The following is a 20205-nucleotide window of genomic DNA, read 5'->3' as shown; positions in this document are numbered from 1 at the left end:
AAGTTTAGCAAAGGCAGTCAACAAATTTCACCTCTAGGGCAGACTACTTTGAAGAAAATTAAAAATACTCCGTCGGCTTACAGAAATGTCCAAATCGCTAAATACTAAAAGGAATCGCCCTTACATACATTTCTTGCGTCTTCCGCAGAAATGCAGCTTCTGTGGGTGCCTGAGACTGGAGCCGCCGCGCGGGGGTTGATCTCCGTGGTGGAAGAGGTGGCGGTTTTCCAGCCGCCAATTTCTCTCCATCATCGCGACCTGGTGGGACCCCGGATCCCGAGGCTCAGTGGACCTTTTGTACAGGATGTGGGAGGGAGGCCCACCCCCCGCAGAGTCCTTGGGGCCCCCTGCCAGGTGTGAAGGGAGGGGCTTCAAGAAGTAGTCCGCTTCCTGGGTTCTTATCATGCCTGACTGCAAAATAGAGAGGGAGAAAGAAATGCACATCACTGTTTTGTTATCTGCTCACAAACGTGCTGTTTCCGCCACTGAGAGCACACGTTGAAAGGGGTCGCACAGGGGGCTGAGAATTAGGGATGGGACAGCCCCACTCTTGAGCCCTTTCCCCACCTGCACCCTGGTAGAGACACTGGTGTGGAGGTGTCCTGACTCAACTCCAGGAGCAAAGAGAGTGCACAACATATTAAGGTCAGGTCCTTCAAAGCAAAAATTGGAGGAGAAAGCACACAACCCTAGATATTAATATGGGTGGAGGTGGTGAGGGGAGTTCCCAAATAAAGACATAAAATTATAATCCTAATATAGTAAGTAGCAAAATTCTATTCAGACTTCAATAAAATGTGACACTTTCTATAAAAGTGTAAGTTGACAAAATTAATCCAGAAGAAAGCACAAGGAATTTCTTAGGGAATCAGGGAGGTCTTTCTAAGCAAAGTATTTGGGAAATAGGAAAGAACTGATTATGAAAACACAAAAAATGTCTGTACAGCATAACAGACAATGAAAGCACAAACAATGACAAAAATATCTTGAAGGAGAGAAAATTGAGAGACTTGCCTTTTAGAGTGACAAGTATTTTTCAAACTTGATAACTGTTAGGAGAAATGGGAACAAACAGGCAATGACACTGGGAAAGGGTAGACTGGGGCCAGACCTGCCACATCTATCAGCATTGAAAATGTATAATTCAATTCTAGGATTTTACCCTTTTGGAATTCTTTTTTTTTAACATCTTTATTGGAGTATAATTGCTTTACAATGGTGTGTTAGTTTCTGCTTTAACCTTTTGGAATTCTTGCCAAATACTTCTTGTAGGCACGTCCCCGATATTGATAAGTATTTGTGAATGTATAATTGAATCCTTGTTTGTAATAGCATAAAAAATACAAACAAAATGAAAAAATAATTAAAACAAGAAATAATTTAAATGTTTACCAACTAATTCAAGGTAATCTTTAAAAGTACATTTACATATTTGGCAAGAACATAATGATTTAAAAAGGCCAGCTAATTATGTCCTGATAATAATCTTAACTAAACATTGTGTGTGTGTGTGTGTGTGTGTGTGAGCTCCTAAGACTATGGCCAACATTTTCTATATTACACCTTATTTATCACTCACAGCAATTCTGTGAGGTCGGTATCATTATGCTCCTCCTTTTATGGATGAGGAAATAGAGAATCAGGCTGATAAAACAACATTTTCAAGGTCACCTGGGAAGCAAAGTATAAGGATTGGAACAAAATCAGAATAAATTAAAAACCTGTAAGTTTAAGGCTTATACTGTAGGGGTCCCAGAAGTTGTTATTTTTAAAAAGTGTATAATAAAGTATATAGTGGGATTCCAAATGTGTTCATTTTTAAAAGTGTACATCTACACTTAAAGAATTTTCCTAGAAGGACTGATGAGAAATTTTTGATGCTGGTTATGTTCAGGGAGAGAAAATCGAGGAAGAGGGATACAAGAGGGGGATTCCACTACCATTTTTACATCCTTAGGCACTACTCAAGTTTTTAAACTCTGTGTGCATCCTTTCTTTAAAAAAAATGTCAATGGCATTGCTGGATCATGGGATTACAGATTAATTTTTTAAATCCTTCTAAATGTTTTAAAATACCTTTATAATTTTATAATACAAAGAATTACTCCTACAGAATTATCCAGCTATACTTTAGAACTCTCCAGTACAGTATTTATATGTGTACTGATTTTTTGCAAGTTATTTTGATAATTTAGGACACTGATTAGACCCTTATTGGGTATTCAAAGACACTGATGCTTGGTTGCCTGTTCTAAGAGTGCCTCTGATTTAGATGCCTGAGTCTGATTCTTATCTGGGGGGGCTTAGGGCCCATCACTGCACACCAAATAAAGTTATGTGGTGGACTGAGTTGTCCTGCATGGGTCTGAATATTTGTACAGTGCAGGATGACAGACATGGAGAAGCACTTCTGAGATCTTGGGAAAGGGCCAAATACACCTCTCAGGGACAGGAGGGTTGGGGGTGGAGATAGAAAAGAGAGGGGCAACTGGGCTTTTCGTACATTCAGAGATTAAGCATTGACCATGGTGTTCCGCTGGTGGGAAAGAGGTAAGAGAAGGTAAACTTGGTAAACTATCAATGAAGCCATCAGCCCCATGGGGTGTAGACCTCCCGGGGCCCAAATGCCAGCTAGCAGTGGAAAGGTGAAATACTTGGAATTTATGCTCTGGATTGAGGTGGAGGAGGTGAGGGGCTCTCATTGGTGAGCTCCATGGATGCCCTGGGAATCTTTTTGCCCTAGAACTCTACCAACTAAACTAGGATAGTCAATATTTTAAAGTCTTCACTTCTATCAAGGAAGAGCCTAGTATGGAATTAAATAACAGCTAAAGCTAGTTTCATCCCTTTGGCAATTAAACTAACTCAGGAGTCACATGAGCAATCATGAATATGTCCAACCTTGTGTGACAACACTCCCCAGAGAGGTTTTGTACACTACTTAAGGTAACTAGTTGAAATGTTAAACTGAAAAAAATAAACTAGTAATTTTTTGCTTTTAAAAAAATCTTTTCTGACATGCAAACAATCCCTTGCTTTTCAAATCACCCTGAAAAGATGATAAGCTCCTGTGGGTACTCTAGAGTAGATAATGTTCAGCATCTCTGATGCAAAACTGGGGGGACTCGCAGAGAACAGACTGATGAGTCAGACACCCAGCATTTATTATCCTTTTTGAATATGATCTCTGTGACTTCGGATGATTTACTCATCCCCTCTGTGCTGTTTTGTCCTCTAGGGAGTGGATACAAAGGCAGCTACTTGCCACGAGATTGTAAGATTTAACAAATAATATATATTTAAAATACATGGCCTCCAAAATACATGGCCTAAGCAAAAATATTTGCTGCATTAATGAAACAAAGAGTGTAAAATATCGTACTTCACCCTGATGATGTCTGATTCCCTTCTGTAATGCAAGGTGTTTCTGGGGGATTTTTCACTCTACAGTACGAGATCCCTCTGAAGACCCTGTGTGGGTGTATCCCAACACCATCACCCCAAACACATCTTTGCTTCTGGCCTGCTGCCTCAGGCTTTCTGGCTTCCTCCCCTAAAACACTTGTGTTCTATGACAGCTGTTCCAGATTCAAAACCACCTCCTGCTTTCCCCTGGGTTTAAGGCTACATCCTGGGTGGCCCAGAGGACCAGATCCGCAGGCAAGAGAGAGCTGCCTCTGGAGGACTTCTGAATTTTCACTAACACAGTAGTCAAGTGTTTATGCTTGTTTCATTTATAATTTAGTCTGAGCTACAGTATTCTGTATTTAAATAATCCCCTATTTCACTAACTACATAGAACGACGCAATAACTGATAAGACTGATATTTTGATATTCCTCTATAATCAATACATACTGAAAAGTACAAGAAAAAAGTTACTCCTTTTTTCTTGCTGCATTAATCTTGCAATAAATCTTGCTGTATTATTAGTTTGCAAGCTTATTTAAATGATTAGGTAAATTGTGGCAGATTAATGTTTTCTTTTTATCAGTGCTTTTCTTTACTGAATCAAGAATATTTACTTAGTAGCTCATAAAATGTCTGGTGTACACCTGCCCACAGTAACCACTGGGAGGTAAGCTGGGTGGATTATTAACCGGCTTCAGAAAAGGTCAGCTTCTCCCAGGCATTGCAGGGGAGCTCTCCAGACACCTGCATCTCTCGTCGCCAGTTCTGTAAATCATTTGACATTGGGAAACTCGACACTGGTACTGCATTTATAAAGAGAGAAAGAGTGGGTGTCCTGTCAGTGATGAGAAAGTGCTGTTTCTCAGACTCACAGATACAGAGAACAGCGTAGTATTTACCAGTGGGGAGAGGAAAGGGGGGAGGAGCAATCAAGGGCTAGGGGATTAAGAGGTACAAACTATGATGTTAGGTATAAAATAAGCTACAAGGATATATTGTACAACATGGGGAATATATCCAATATTCTATAACTATAAATGAAGTATAACTTTTAAAAATTGTGAATCACTATACCATACACTTGTAACATATAATATTGGACAGCAACTATACTTCAATAAAAAATAAAAGAAAACAAAACATGCTGGCTCTGAGCAATGTAAGAAAGTGTTGAAGCTTGAAGGTAGGATGTTTACTGTATTATATTTGTTGCTATTCACACTTAAATGCTGATAAATCTTTATTAATGTATATCTATTTAGAAAGGCTGTCTATAAAAGTTGCATGAATCAAAAAATAAAATGTAAATTAGGAAGAGATGAGCCTGGTTGGGCAGTGTATCAGATTCCTTCCTGCTGCGTAAGGGATTCCTCACTGAACTGGTTGCAAGCTTGTCTCAGGTGACACCATGAGTGTCAATCAACACTGTGAAAAAGTGATCCAGCTCATTAGTAGAAACAGGCATTTCAATTCTTAATTCATTTCATTTTTACTGTACTTCTTTGTCATTTCTCCAAAAGTGTGATTTGTACTGGGAATATTCTACTCATTCCAGTCTCCTTAGTGATGTTTCCAAAACACAAGACAGATGCAACTTTTATAGAACTTTTATGGTTACTTTGTCTTGGGCACCATCTATGTGGCAGGTAATATGCTAGGTGTTTTGCTCTATTTATTATTCTAATAACAAACATATGAAGTGAGAATTAATGTTCCCATTTAAAGGAATGGGACATTAAATGCATACATTTTCCCAACATTGTAGAGCTAGGAAGTGGGGTAGCTAAGATTAAAATTCAGAATTACTCAGATTTACACACTGTTGTCAGCACACCATGTTGTTTCTCTACCACCATGTGCACCTGGAAAATAACTGCAATACTGGTGGGGGCTGAGAGTGAACTTGAACTAGTTGTAAATGTATATTGCAAACTCTTGGGCGAAAAAAAGAAAAGAAGAAGTAGAACTGATATTCTAAAGTAGGACAGAAAATACAACAATATAAAATGCTAAATTCAAACAACAAAAGGCAGAAAAAGAGTAGAAGGCCAAAACAGGAATAACAAACAAGGGCAACAAATAAAATACAGTAACACATATAGTAGATGTTAATTCAATTACATCAACTTTGAATGTCAGTGGTCCAATGCACCAATTAAAAGAGATTGTAATAGATCAGAAAACATGACCCAACTATACACTGTCTACAAGAAACCCACTTTAAATATAAAGACACACATAAATTAAAAGTAAATGGGTGCAAAACTATACTATGAAAACACTAATCAAAAGAAAGCAAAAGTAGCTATATTAATTTCAGATAGAGCAGACGTCAAAGTAAGGAAGGTTATCAGGGATTGAGGAGCATTAAATAACGATAAAAGGAGTCAGTGCTCTAAGAAGACACAACAATTCTTAACACGTATGTACCTTAACAACAGAGTGCCAAACTACATGAAGTGAAGTCTGATAGAACTGAAAGGAGAAACAGATGAATCCACTATCGTAGTTGGAGACTTCATCACTCCTCTCACAGAAATGGACAGATTCAGTAGGCAGAAAATCATTAAGGACCTCAACAATGCCGTCTGTCAACTGGATATAATTGACATCTGTATATTACTTCATCCAACAGTAGCAGAATACACTTTTTTCTCAAGCTTGCTTAGGGCATTCATCCAGACAGACCACATTCTGGGCCATAAAACACACTTTAACAAGTTTGAAAGAATAGAAATTATACAATGTCTGCTCTCAGATTACAACAGAGTTACATTAGAAATCAATAACAAACACGATAACTGGAAAATCCCCAAATAAGTAGAGATTAGACCACACACTTCTGAATAACACATGGGTCAACAAGAAATTCAAGAGAAATTTTAAGATATGTTGGACTAAATTAAAATGAAAACACAACTTATCAAAATTTGTAGGATGCAATGAATGCTAAGAGGGTAATTTATAATACTGAATGCAGATATTAGAAAAGAAGACAGATCTAAAATCAATAATCTAAGTTTCCAACATAGGAAACTAGAAAAGGAAGGTTGAATTAAGTGTAATGTAAGCAGAAGAAAAGAAATAATAAGAATTAGAGTATAAATCAATAAAATAGAAAATAGGAAATTGATAGAGGAAAAACAAAGAAACCAAAAGCTGGTTCTTTAAAAATGGTGAGATGTACTCATACTGCACTTAGAGAAATTTAAAAAAAATAAAGAAAACAAACCAACCAACTATTAACCCAAAAGGTTTTTAAAAATGCAATGAATGACCACCTAGAAACCAGAAAGGACTTATTAAAAAATAAATTCAGAATAAATGAATCAGTAAATAGTAAAAGAATGTGCTTATTAAGCTGAAAATTCTAATAAAGCCAAGATCTGGTTTTTGGATTGAAATGGGAATACCTCATGAAAAAACAATGAATGTGAAAAAAGTCAAGAACATAGATAACCTAATGGGACATGGCTGTTATTTATAAAGGGAGATCAAATTTCTCTTGGAGCTTAAGTATCATTGCAGTGTGTATTCTTATTTTTCATTAGTAATTTTTTTTGAGCTTTTCAATGTTATGACATCTTTCAGGTCAATCTATGGCAAGGATTTAAATCTCTGTTAGAGGAAAACTTCTAGATGTGTGCTGTTCAAAATGGTGGCCACTAATTTTAATTAACACTGAAGAAAATTAAGAATGCAGTCCTCCAACTGCTCAGTAGTCACACACAGGGATTCAAGTTTAAATTAGTATCAAATAAAGTTAAAAATTTAGTCTTGACATTGCTCAATAGCCACACATGACTAGTTGCTCCCGTACTGGACAGCACAGATATTTCTATTACGGCACAAAGTTTTATGGAAGAACAGTGCTCTAGAACAACTGGTAATTAACAAATATTTGGGAGCTTACCTCTTAAGACTAGTTTGCTAAATACATGGCTGTGGTATTTGTCCATAATAAATAGTATATGTCACCTACGAACATTCTTATAAATCACATCCACTAGCGTGTTGATAAAACTGCGCCAGCTAAATAATCAGAGCATGTTGTCCTAGACTGATTGCTTAGTAAGATTGCCTTTGGTTGACACAAAACTATCTGAACTAGGAACGGCTCGAACTTAAATTCTCAGATCCTATATTTCTCTGCACATTCTCAAGACACAAAGAGAAATGTTTAAGCAAACAGTCACCTAGTCAAGGCATTGACGATATTGCTGCTACCTAATATAATCAGAACACCATGGATTAAACGCTCTGATATTCAATAGATTCATTTACAGAGCTGTGTAACATTTAGACATGAATTTGATCCCATAGTGGAGGAAATTCACAGTTCCTCTCATCCAGGGAATGTGTAGCATGTTCGTTCATTCATTTATGCATTCAGTGAATATTCATTAACTGCCTATTATGAGCTGGGTGCTCTTCTTGTCAATCCAGATACAACAATGGACAACACAGCTTCCCTTGTGAAGCTTAAATTCCATCGTGGAGTTGGGGGGTGGAGGACAGGTAGTAAACAATTGATGTAATAATATGTAAATCATAAAAAGTTAAAATTCAATGTGTCAGTTCTTTCCAACTCGATCTATAGATTCAATGCAATCCCAATCAAAATTCTAGCAAATTATTTTGTGAATATCAACAAACTGGTTATAAAGTTTATAGGGAGAGGCAAATGCCCCAGAATAACCAACTCGATATTGAGAGAAAAGAACAAAATCTTAGGACTGACACTACCAAACTTCCTGACTCGCTATAAATCTGCAGTAACCAAGACAGTGTGGTTCTGGAGAACAAATAGACAAAGAGAATAGACAGTCCAGAAAGAGATACAGACACAAATACAGTCAACTGATCTTTGGCAAAGGAGTAAAGGCAAGACAATGGAGCAAAGATAGTCTTTCCAACAAATGGTGCTGGAACAACTGGGCATCCACATGTGAAAAAATGAAATCTAGGCACAGACATTACATGCTTCACATAAATTTAACTCAAAATGGATCACAGAACTAAATGTAAAATGCCAAACTATAACCTCCTAGAAGATAACACAGGAGAAACTCTAGATGACCTTGTGTTTGGCAATGACTTTTTGGAGACAACACCAGAGGATCCATGAAAGAAGGAATTGATAAGCTGGACTTCACTGAAACTTAAAATTTCTGCTCTGTGAAAGACACTGGCAAGAGAATGAGAAGACAAGCCACAGACTGGGGAAAAAAAAAATTTGCAAAAGACACACCTGATAAAGAACTGTTATCCAAAATGCACAAAGAACTCTTAAAACTCAGCAATAAGAAAACAACTCAGTTGAAAAATAAGCCAAAGTCATTAACAGTCTCTCATCAAAGAAGATATACTGATGGTAAATAAGCATATGAAAAGATGTTCCACATCATATGTCATCATATGTTAAAACAATGAGATACCACTATAAACCTAGTAGAATTACCAGACCAACAATATGAAATACTGGTGAGGATGTGGAGCAACAGGAATTTTCACTCATTGCTGGTGGGAATCCAGAATGGTGCAGCCACTTCTGAAAACATTTTGGAGGTTTATCATAAAACTAAACAAACTTCACTATAAGATCCAGCAATTGTACTCTTTGGTATTTATTCAAAAGATTTGAAAACTTTATATCCACATCAAAACCTGCACAAGGATGTTTATAGCAACTTCATAGTTGCTAAAACTTGGATGCAACCATGATGTCCTTCAGAAGGTAAATGGATAAATACTGTGGTGCATCCGGGCAATGGAATATTACTCAGCACTAACTGAGCTACCAAGCCATGGAAAGACAGGGAGGAAGCTTAAATGCATATTAATAAGTAAAAGATGCCAATCTGAAAAGGCTACATACGGTACGATGCGAACAATATGACATTCTGGAAAAGGCAAAACTATGGAGAAAAGTAAAAGAAACCACAAAACAAAACAGTGGTTACTGGGGGATAGGGGGGCAGAAGGTGTGAATAGGCAGAGCACAGAGGATTTTTAAGGTGGTGAAGCTATTTTACATGGTATTATAATGATGAATACATGTCATTATACATTTGTTCAAAACCATAGAGTGTACAACACCAAGAGTGAACCCTAACTACGGGCTTTGGGTGATTATGGTGTATCAGTGTAGGTCCATCAGTTGTAACATATGTGCCGTCTGGTGGCAGAAGGCTGTGCCTCTGGGGGGGGCAGGGTCTAGATGGGAAACTTCTGCACCCAGTTCTGCTGTGTTTTGCTAAAAATGCCCTAAAAATAAATTATATTAAAAAAACAACTCAGAATGAAGACGCCGGGAGAGTAGGAAAGGGGGTTTCAATTTTAGATAGGGAACCAGTTAGGCCTCATTGAGAAGGTGGCATTTCAGTAAAGCCCTAAATGGGTGAGGATTTGGCTGTGCGGATTCCAGAGGGAAGGCTGTGGGCTAGGCAGAGGGAACAGCCACGGCAGTGGCCCTGTGGCCCTACACGGCATCAGCTCACGTTCTCTGCAAAATATCCGTTTGTGATAGATTCACCTACTAATAATATTAATACTGATTCAGCAGGGCCTTGCTCAAATTGGGCAAAGGCTCTGGGAAATCTCTTCCAGCCCATCTGGTAGAGGGGACACGTGAAGCTTCTGGGCTCATCCTTGCATCCCGCCTCCACCTTCTCCCCCAGAAGGCTATGCTTACTCTCTGCCCCTTCCACTCTTGCCCTCCTTCTAATGTTTTCTCTACTTTTTTGGAGGAAAAAAGAAGCATAAATCAGATCACTAACTACTTACAACCCTGCAATTGCCTCCCTTGATTTGAGAGCACAATTCCTGGAGCCTTACCCTCTGACCTGCCTCAGTTTCCTTCCGGGCTGTGCTCCTGCCACCCCCCGGGGGGCTCAGGATGCCTCTGCTGCACCAGCTACCCTCCAGCCTCGGGAACACCCAGGCTCTCTTTGGTCTCTCTTGGCGCCCACTAGTCCTGCTTCCTGTGCACACCTCCCCCAGCCCTCCACTGGCCTGGCTCCTCCTTTACCTTTCCGTTTGGAGTGACAGGGTGAGGTGTGGGGACTTGCTTGCCATTGTGTTGCTCTTAAGGGCAGAGCAGGTGTTAAACCCAGCCTTGTGACACGTGCTGCAGCGATGCAATGGCCAGTGGTGGCTCCTGAGGCCAAAGCTCTGGTTAAAGGCCTGACTCTGCCTCTCTTCAGAGGGTGAGTGCATGTGTGTGTGCGCGTGTGCATGTGTCCTGAGACCTAGCTTCTGTCTCTGTAAATAGAGGAAGAAATCTACCACTGTTTCCTAGGTCACCTGGTGCAGATTAAATATATACACTTCAAAGGTGGCAAAAAAAAAGATATTTTAATGATGTCAATCAAGATCCCAGTAGATATTTTGGAGATTGAGGGCTGCACAAGGAAATCTGCAGAGAGAGGAAGTAAAGTGTGTGCAGGACTTTGTGCAGGTTGGGAAACCAAGACCAAAAGGCCAACGACAGCTCGGGAGGGTCACAGCAGAGCTGGACAGCCATTGCTGCATGGTCAGGGCAGAGAAGTCGGCCAGCGTCACGAGGCGGGGCGGGCACACGTGTTTCTCATCAGAGGCCATGGGTCCCCGGGGTGCTATCATTTGCATCTACTAGCCATTCCTGAAGTCATGCAAGTTTTTCCACACACACTCAATCCATCCCAGTGGGTGATTCAGGCACCCGTCCCTCCGGCGTCGGCAAGCTGCTGGCTCTAGGTGAATTCTGTTACGAGCTCATCAAGTTCACACTTAGCTCATGAATCAGCTGTTTTTGCTATTTAATTGTGCCACTGGGGATATTTCTCTTCCTCACTGGTTTTGGTGTTGATATCTAGTCTCTCACAACAGTGTCCTTTAAGCTCCGGGTTCTAGGAACGTGCCACCCTATTTCTGTTAATCATATTAATATTGATGACATTCATTTACTGATTGCCTATCATGCCCCTGCCTCTGTTCCAGGGACTGGCTACCATCTGATTACCAATAATCCTCAGAACAGAATTGCAAGGTAGGGACCAGCAGCTACATTTCTGTAGATAAAGAAACTGAGGCCCTCATAACCCAAACGTCCATCAGTGAGTGAATGGATAAACAAAATGTGGTACATCCTTACAATGGAACACCATTGTGCCGTTAAAAGGGATGCAGTATGGATAAACATGGATGGATCCAAAAACAGTATGTGGAGTGAAGGAAGCCATATCATTTCGTATGATTCCATTTCTCTGAAATGTCCAGAGAAGGCTAAGCTACAGAGGCAGGAAGCAGAGCAGTTGTTGCCAGGCTGGGGTGGGAACAGGGAGTGACTGCTGGCACAAGCGTTCTCTCTGGGGTGATGGAAATGGTCTAAAACTGGATCGTGGAGATGGTTGCACAGTGCCGTATGTTAACTAAAATATCACTGAATTGTTCACTTGAAGCAGTGAGGTTTTCTTATGTGAATTATACATCAGTAAAGTATTTAGAAAATTAAACAAACCTGAGGCTTCAGGAGTGTGACCTGAACAAGGGTGGCAGCCAGGACTGCTGGGCTCCCAGCTGGACATTCCCTCCACACCTTGGGGCTTCCTGGGGGCACAGTGGGGTGAAGTCATTCAGAGACGTGCCCTTGGCAACAACCAGCCTAAGAACAAGCATAGCCCGGACTCCAGGGCCCTCTAAGGGGTCAGATTACTCATAAGAGAACACAGAGGCAGGCAATGAAAACTAGAGACTGCAGGCAGCTTAGGGGCCAGTGCTGGAGCTGCTTTCCCAGAGATCCATGTGGGGCATCGCAAAGCTGAATGCAAAGCATCTGTCCCGTTTCATTTAACCACTTTCACTAATGCTGTTGCTAAAAGTGATGAGCATCTGAATTCAGTTCTTCACCTGTCTCCTCCCCACTACCCCTGGACCAGGCAAAGCACGGGGAGAGGCACAAGCTTTTCATCTGCAGGTTCCCTGCTGCAGATACACGATAGGAACTTCATGGACTTTCCCTGAAGAGGGACTGGTAGGTTGAGGGTGTTGCTTATGGAGTCTGCATATCCAGCCATGACTCTCAAAACTTTCTGTCCATGAAAACCCATGCTCTCCTCCTCCATCCTGAAGTGCTCAGTCAGCGGGTCTGGGTGGGGTTGTGACAACGTGCATGTTTAATAAGATTCACAGACCTGACACGGAGACACACCCAGCATCTGTGTCTCCAAGGCCCCGGGCTCACCTGGCGTCTTTCCCTTTCCAGCCCTGCACTCAGGGAATGGGACAGGCAAGATCCCTGTGGGGTTATACAGTTTTGTCAGATGTTTACCGTTTATTGAATGGCTTGCTAAGACACAATTCAACTTTGGGTGAGGTTTGTTATAACTAAGTTTCCTTGTTTTCAAGCAAGTGGACATCAGACACCAGTATCAATATGGCCTCATAATGGCTTTTGTAACGTGGGGTCTGGGGAATGGTCATTTGTACCAACATTGTGTGTTTGACACAACTTCTGTTACACATGTAACCTTCCAGGCAGTTCCTTTAAACATCTGTCCCTATGGATACCAAATTTGACCATTCACAAATTCCAGCCTTAGTTATATATATGACTGCATATACTCTCATACACATGTCAGAATCCCGAGGGGGTTATAGAAGTTACGACTAATCCTGTTTCCAGACTGTTAGCTCAAATTGCACGATCATTATAATGTGGCAATGCATATTCAAAATGGTCTATTTTAGAATGCCTTCTTTTTAAAAAAAAAAAAAAATTCTTGATTTCTTCTTTAGTTTTAAAACAGTTAGTCATTAAAAATAGAAATACATTTCAATTTTAAAGTATTCAAATTTAGTAAAAACATTTTATCTATGAAATAGAATTTGCTCTTAACCAAACGAATATATTACACCTTGTGGTTTGTACTCTGTTTCACTGTTTTGAATTTTAAATACAAATAGAAACTTTAAGTGGTCACATAAGAATAATAGAATTGAACAAATATGTGCTACATACTCCTACATTAAAGAGTAGATTGGAAACAAATAATAACAGCACCATGATTTGTAAAAACAAAATAGAATGCCTTCTTAATAAGCTGTTATCAAGCACATATTAGGCAAATACCACCTCTTTTTGTTTTTTTTTTTGGTAGAAATAGAGCATTGAAAACACTATGGCAAAATTAGTCCATACAAATCTAGGGGTCTTCCAAATAGCATCCTCTCAAGGAGACAGCTCACTACAGAAAATGGGCAGATCCATCACTTCCAGAGGGACAAATAAACCAAAACAAGACAAACAACAAATAAAGAAAAGAAACCAGGCCAAGGCTGATTCCTTCCTGTGATTCACAGCTGGTTTCTCTAAACCACCATATGGCAGGTTACCTTTGCCAACCAGTGAGAAAAGGATTCAATTCCCATGATGGCTCAGAGAAAGCAAGTCCAAATTAGCTTGGAATCAGCTCCATCCTCCTTTCCTAGGGCCATGAAAGCAGCCCAGCAACACAGACTAAGCCTGTGGTCCTAAGCGTGGCAGACAGCTATTCTAGATCATACAGATACACTGTTCTGCATTAACTGGACATTACTGATGATTTAGCCTCCTCCACGCCTTACCATTTCAATTCTCTCAACCTCCAAAGAGCCCCCCAAATAGATGAGGCTCACCTACATTATCTCTCCCATAATTGTTTGTGTTCAATAAATATTTGTTGACTGTGATTCAAGTCTTTCCAGAGTCCCTTCTGTAAGAACCCAGCAGAGGGGTATCATGGCTTAGCTGGATTTTCACCTATCTGGGAATTTTTTGTACATTTTTTATTAATTTTTTTGATACTTTTTAAATTTTATTGTAAAATAATACACAAATATAGAAAAGAAAACCCATACAAATTATACATTTATAATGAGTTATAAGGTAAAGCAACTATCACTCAGGCAAAGAAATAGAACTTTTCCATACATCTCACAAGCCCCTGTGTGCCCAGTTTCAATCTGAACCCCCAGTGACCCCATAGAAGTAACCACTATTACTATTTTTACAGTAACTAGTTTTTAAAATTTCTTGTACTTTGAATATTCAAGTGTGCATGCCTATACATCATAATTTAGTCTTGTTTATTAAAAAAACTGGTGTTTTTTAAATTTAGTTTTTATTGGAGTATAGTTAATTTACAATGTTGTGTTAGTTTCAGGTGTACAACAAAGTGAATCAGTTATACATATACATATATCCACTCTTTTTCAGATTCTTTTTTTTTAAAATAAATTTATTTATTTATTTATTTATCTCTGGCTGCATTGAGTCTTTGTTGCTGTGCACGGGCTTCTCATTGTGGTGGCCTTTCCCGCCGCAGAGCACGGGCTCTAGGCGCGCGGGCCTCAGCAGCTGTGGCTCACTGGTTTCAGTAGTTGTGGCTCGCGGGCTCTAGAACACAGGCTCAGTAGTTGTGGTGCACGGGCTTAGTTGCTCCGCAGCATGTGGGATCCTCCCAGACCAGGGACCGAACCTGTGTCCCCTGCATTGGCAGGCGGACTCTCAACCACTGCCCCACCAGGGAAGCCCATTTTTCAGATTATTTTCCCATATAGGTCATTACAGAATGTTGAGTAGAGTTCCCTGTGCTATATAGTAGGTCCTTGTTGGTTATCTATTTTATATATAGTAGTATGTATCTGTTTGTTGTACATTTTTTTAGAATGGGTGTACCCTTAAAGAGTTTGTCAAATAGATAATGGAGGGCGGGGAACATCCAACTGCCTTAAAGGATGTATTAGCCAGTGACTCCATGGAATCTGCTGACTTGTTGACTTCTGGCATTTTCACACAAGTCATGCACATAAAACAATGACTGCTGAAGACTGAGGCCTGGCCCCAAGTAACCAGCTCTTCTACAGGTCAGCACACTGAAACCCTTGGGTGTGGTCCCCAAGAGAGCGCTCAAAATCCACATGTCAAGCTCTGCAGAAGTGTAAGATATTGCACAAATAGTATGCTTAAATATGATAGAAATATAGGGAAGAGCATGAAACACAGAAGATGACCAATACACAAGAACTCCATGACTCTGGTCAAATCACAGACTTGGTATCTATAGGGCAATTATTGGACCTGTGAAGTTATTCATGCTCAGGTTACCTCCCAATCCACCAAAAAATATGATCCAGAAGGTTAAAAAGTTTCTGGAAGAACAGTTTTTTGAAATCAGTATATATGAGTATGTATGCATGTATTTCATTGACAAGGATGATTCCTGAACAGTTATGTATTTTTTTTTTCTTCACACAAGAAATTAAAAAAGAGAATGCCTGGGACCAGTTCTCTCAGTTATTTCCAGGTGAGACATTCATTTCTCTCAATCAGCCTGTTACGGCTATGATCACAGTGCACCCTCAGGCTGCCCTTTTGCCAATTCTCTACATGCCTTTTTAGCTCTACCACACTGAAAGAAATAATGCTGTTAGAAACACTGCTGTCACATCCTTAAGAAAGGCACAGGGCCCAATAGTTGTGAATTAGGCTGAATTACAGGGACCAGCCACTATTTATGACTTGAAATCTCTGTAGCCTTCCTTGATTAGTTTTGGATTAAAAAATGCTATAAACATATGTTCTATGCCTGTCTGTCTGTCTTTATGGTCTTTCATCACTAAATCTTATAATCATGTGAGCTGGTAACCACTAGAGCCATAAAGGACACAGAAGCCCCCCAAAGTTCTCTGGAGGAATCATGCCATCTGATCGAGGTTGTGCATAATCGTACAGCTGTCCCCCATGTAAACATCAAAATGATTAAAGGCACAGGTTTTGTATATCTAAGTTCTTCCTGTGCTGCCCAAACAGTCAATTAGACTCCAAGAAGACAGAGGAAGAATGTCCTTGGAGAGTGCTAGTGGGGAAGCTCACCATTTATTCTCGGTTCCAATGGACATGGCTTGGAATTTGGGCTCTGTCCCTTGTAGGATGGTAGATTTGGGCAGGCTACAAAATCCTCCTGATCCTGAGATTTCTCTTATTTACAATGGAAATAAAAATTATTCTTATATTGTAAATATAATGAAATGCAAAAGTAATGCACCAATGAATCTGAGTGCAGAAATGCCTGCCCTGGTATACAATAAGTGCTCTCTTCAATATCAGTATTCCTCCCTATCTATAATGGTGCATTTTCATTTATTTGAAACTATTTAAATTGCATCATTGGTACGTACTTTATTGTACACGTCCCTATGGTAAAAAAGCAGAATTCACCATATGTTTGTTCCATAACAACCAAACACAGAACATAGGTTGAAAGCAGGCCTTTTCAAAATCGTGACACGTTGGTACCCAGGCACATTGAATTATGTTCAGATTTTTTTCTCCAGAGCTCTGGTTTAGGAGTTGGAGAAAAGCATTTGGTAGGTTAAACAGGAAGAAAGTGAGTTAAACAGCCTTTCCATGAAAGCATCATGGTCCCCCAACCCCCATTTGTCTGTTTATAGGGAAGAGTGGAACCACCATTTCCAAAGAACCACCAAATTGAAGCAGGTCAAAGCCTAATAATGTGTCTGCTTTTCCTATGATAGAAAAAGTATCAATATTACCAGGGGCTACCCGTCTGGGCAAGAGCTGGAAATGTGGAATGTGATATTATTAACATGAAAAAAAAGTAGTAGAAAGAACATGCGAATGGAAGATAATTAAAACACCACAGGAATTTCGAAAGTTAGCTCATCATGAAAGGAATTCTCCAACCAGCATCCAACTAAACATGATGGCAATAGCGACCAGAGTTTTCTGATACATCTGTCTCTATGTTTGGCAAATATAAGAATACATTACCTATTATGCTTAGGGATCCTACAACTTTACCCACATGTGCATCGTTTCTACAACAGCTGTGTCATGGCCACTCCATGCCCTGACAGAGCCTGGAGCAGTCACACCTTTGACAAAGCATAGATGAAAGGGCTTGAAACCAGAGAAGGGAGAAGTTGGTTGGGGCTGACTTTGAAACCAAGATCAAACAAAGAGTGTACGAGATAAAGGAGAAATCTGAACCGTGAATAATTGCCAAATGAGAGCATTAATTTGCAAACTATACAGGGGAATATGATACAATGTCAAAATGTAATTAATGTGCTTGGACTTCATAGCTGGATGTGAATATAGGTAACATACTAGGATCTACAAGGCTGAAGACTGCCACTCGACAGTTGACTTTTAAATGATGGGATTTTAAGAGATTTTTACATTTAGATTGCAATCTGTGGGACTTCCCTTGTGGCGCAGTGGTTAAGAATCCGCCTGCCAATGTGGGGGTCATGGGTTTGAGCCCTGGTCCGGGAAGATACCAGGTGCTGCAGAGCAACTAAGCCCATGTGTCACAACTACTGAGCCTGCGCTCTAGAGCCCGTGAGTCACAACTACCGAAGTCTGTGCGCCTACAGCCTGTGCTCTGCAACAAGAAAAGCCACCGCAATGAGAAGCCCGCGCACCACAACAAAGAGTAGCCCCCCTCGCCGCAACTAGAGAAAGCCCATGCACAGCAACGAAGACCCAATGCAGGCAAAAATAAATAAATAAAAATAAAATAAAATAAAATAAAATAAAAAAAAATTGCAATCTGTGAAACTGTCAAATTATTCTTCCTAGTGTACTTCACATTTTAAGACAGAAGTGGCCAAATCATTTCAAACACATGTGTTCCTTCATACATACAGAGGCACAGGGCTCCCGGGGCACTCAGCCTTTCTGGTGAGGCTAAAAGCTGGGTTTGCCCATTCTCCCCCTGCTGGTGCACACGTGTAATGCAAGCCTGAAGTGAAGCTGGGGTTTTGTTTTGCTTTAAGTTTTAAAAGTTTTAAATCAATGTAGAGAGTATTTTCATTGTTTTCAAAGAAAACTGTTGTCCTATAAAGCCTCTGCACCAACCACAGCTTGGGGTTGTAGTCATTCTGAGACTTTAGATGTGGGTCCCTTTCAAATATGTGGGCATAAGTCATTCCTCTAAAATTCTCATAAATAAAGTGTCTCTTAATCCTCCAGTAGAGGAAGGTATGACACACGTATTGCTATATCTTTTCAGAGGGTTAATAACAGGACACTTGAAAGTGTTGGGGATTAATAAGCTCAATTTTATTAGAATGTATAGCCCATAAACTACTCTCCAGTGGACAGCATGTTGGATTATTGGAGGCAGAGGTAGGAAATTATGATTGATATTAAATACAAAAATGTATTGAAGTAGTAAACATAACTATGGTATGTGTCAAGTCAATATTAGAAATTCAGAATAATGATACTAAATGGTTAAGAAAAGGCCAGCTTATATTATTGACCTTCTTAAGAAACATATAACGACTTCTGTTTCCACATATGCCGTGCTTACAGAGCACAGCCCTTACATGTTTAAACATTTACTGTTTATTCTCCAAAGTCTTCTACACATACTTGTACATTTCATCTAGACATAGACTGGTGCTATAAAATATCCTAGCTTCTCTTTTGGCTTATTATTCTGTAATCCATCACTCTTTATTTTATTACCTAATGATGACCTGCAAAGGGAATAGTCAAAACTCCCCCAGCTTCAGTTAGAGATAATCTCTGCAAATAAAACAAGGTTTATAGCTCCTTTGGCTGCTGCAGGGGGAATACAAAGCCAAGATGTCAGCTATTCTGGGCACTTTTCTCATTTATGATACCTTGTAAGCACAAAGTAATCTCCCAGGTGTTGGGAATGGACAACTTTCTTTCAAATGTGTGGGCATAAGCAATGCTTCTAAAAAGTACATAAACAGTCCCTTGCATTTTAAATCGCCTGCTTAAATGATATGTATTTTAATCATCCTAAGTGCTTTCAATAAATCACCCAAAAGGTTTTAGTGTAAATATCAAAGTATTCTAATCCTATCGCCATCTCATATGCAGGTCTTCTTTCTCTGAAGGTCAGCGGAACTCCACCTCTGGGTTCTTCTTCTTCTTCTTCTTCTTCTTCTTTTTTTTTTTAATAAGCGTGTAGTGATCACACATCACTTATTTATTTATTTATTTTTGGTCGCATTGCGTCTTCGTTGCTGCGCGCCGGCTTTCTCTAGTTGTGGTGAGCGGGGGCTACTCTTTGTTGCGGTGCACGGGCGTCTCATTGCGGTCCCCTGCATTGGCAGGCAGATTCTTAACCACTGTGCCACCAGGGAAGTCCACCTCTGGGTTCTTTAACTTCACTTGAATTTGCTTGCATGACAATGTGTGCAGTCACCTTCTAGTTAGGTTTTAACCTACATTTCATATTTTAGTAATGGGGGTTGTTGAGGAGAACAGATACTTGCTCAGCTCCTACTAGGAGTCCTGTGCTAAGGTCTTTCATATATATGTCAGCTCACCCAATCCTCATGTGACCTTGTGAGGCCAAGGTTATCTACAAACTAAGGAAACTGAAGGATAGCAGTGAACGATTTGGCTAGTAGTAAGAGAAGTTAGATTTGAACAAGATTTGTGTGATTCCAAAGGCTATGTTTTTCATTCAATTTCCCATTTGCTTATCTTAAGGAGTCATTTTACTCTGTTTCTTATTTGAATGTCTGAGTAGGTATCTTCCTTCACATGTGGAGAGTTCACACTTTTCCCTCCTCTTGCTGGTCTGGAAAAGTATCACAGCCCTTAAATTGTAGCTGCTCTAAAACGCTGTTGACCAGCTTGCTTCTAAATGAAACAATTGCTTAATATTTAATGTATCTTAACTAACTAAACAAAGTAAATGTTTTTCTTATTTTATGAGAAGTGTCAGCTTTTCTGACATTGCTGAAAGTTAGTATAGAAAAA

At 39.8% G+C, this 20205-nt stretch overlaps 1 protein-coding gene across 1 annotated transcript in view; it reads right to left on the bottom strand.

Annotated features, from left to right (window-relative positions):
* ADAMTS16 (ADAM metallopeptidase with thrombospondin type 1 motif 16) overlaps positions 1-20205 on the bottom strand; it is a 155237-nt gene that overhangs the window by 115658 nt on the left and 19374 nt on the right. The window contains exon 4 of the mRNA XM_060295642.1: positions 129-411. Coding sequence (XP_060151625.1) covers positions 129-411 — 283 coding nt within the window. The remainder of the gene's footprint in view (positions 1-128; positions 412-20205) is intronic.

The sequence above is a fragment of the Globicephala melas genome, chromosome 3 (genome assembly GCF_963455315.2).
Source record: "Globicephala melas chromosome 3, mGloMel1.2, whole genome shotgun sequence".
NCBI lineage: Eukaryota > Metazoa > Chordata > Mammalia > Artiodactyla > Delphinidae > Globicephala > Globicephala melas.
The sequence above is the reverse complement of the archived record's forward strand: the minus strand, read 5'-3'. Positions and strand labels throughout refer to the sequence as shown.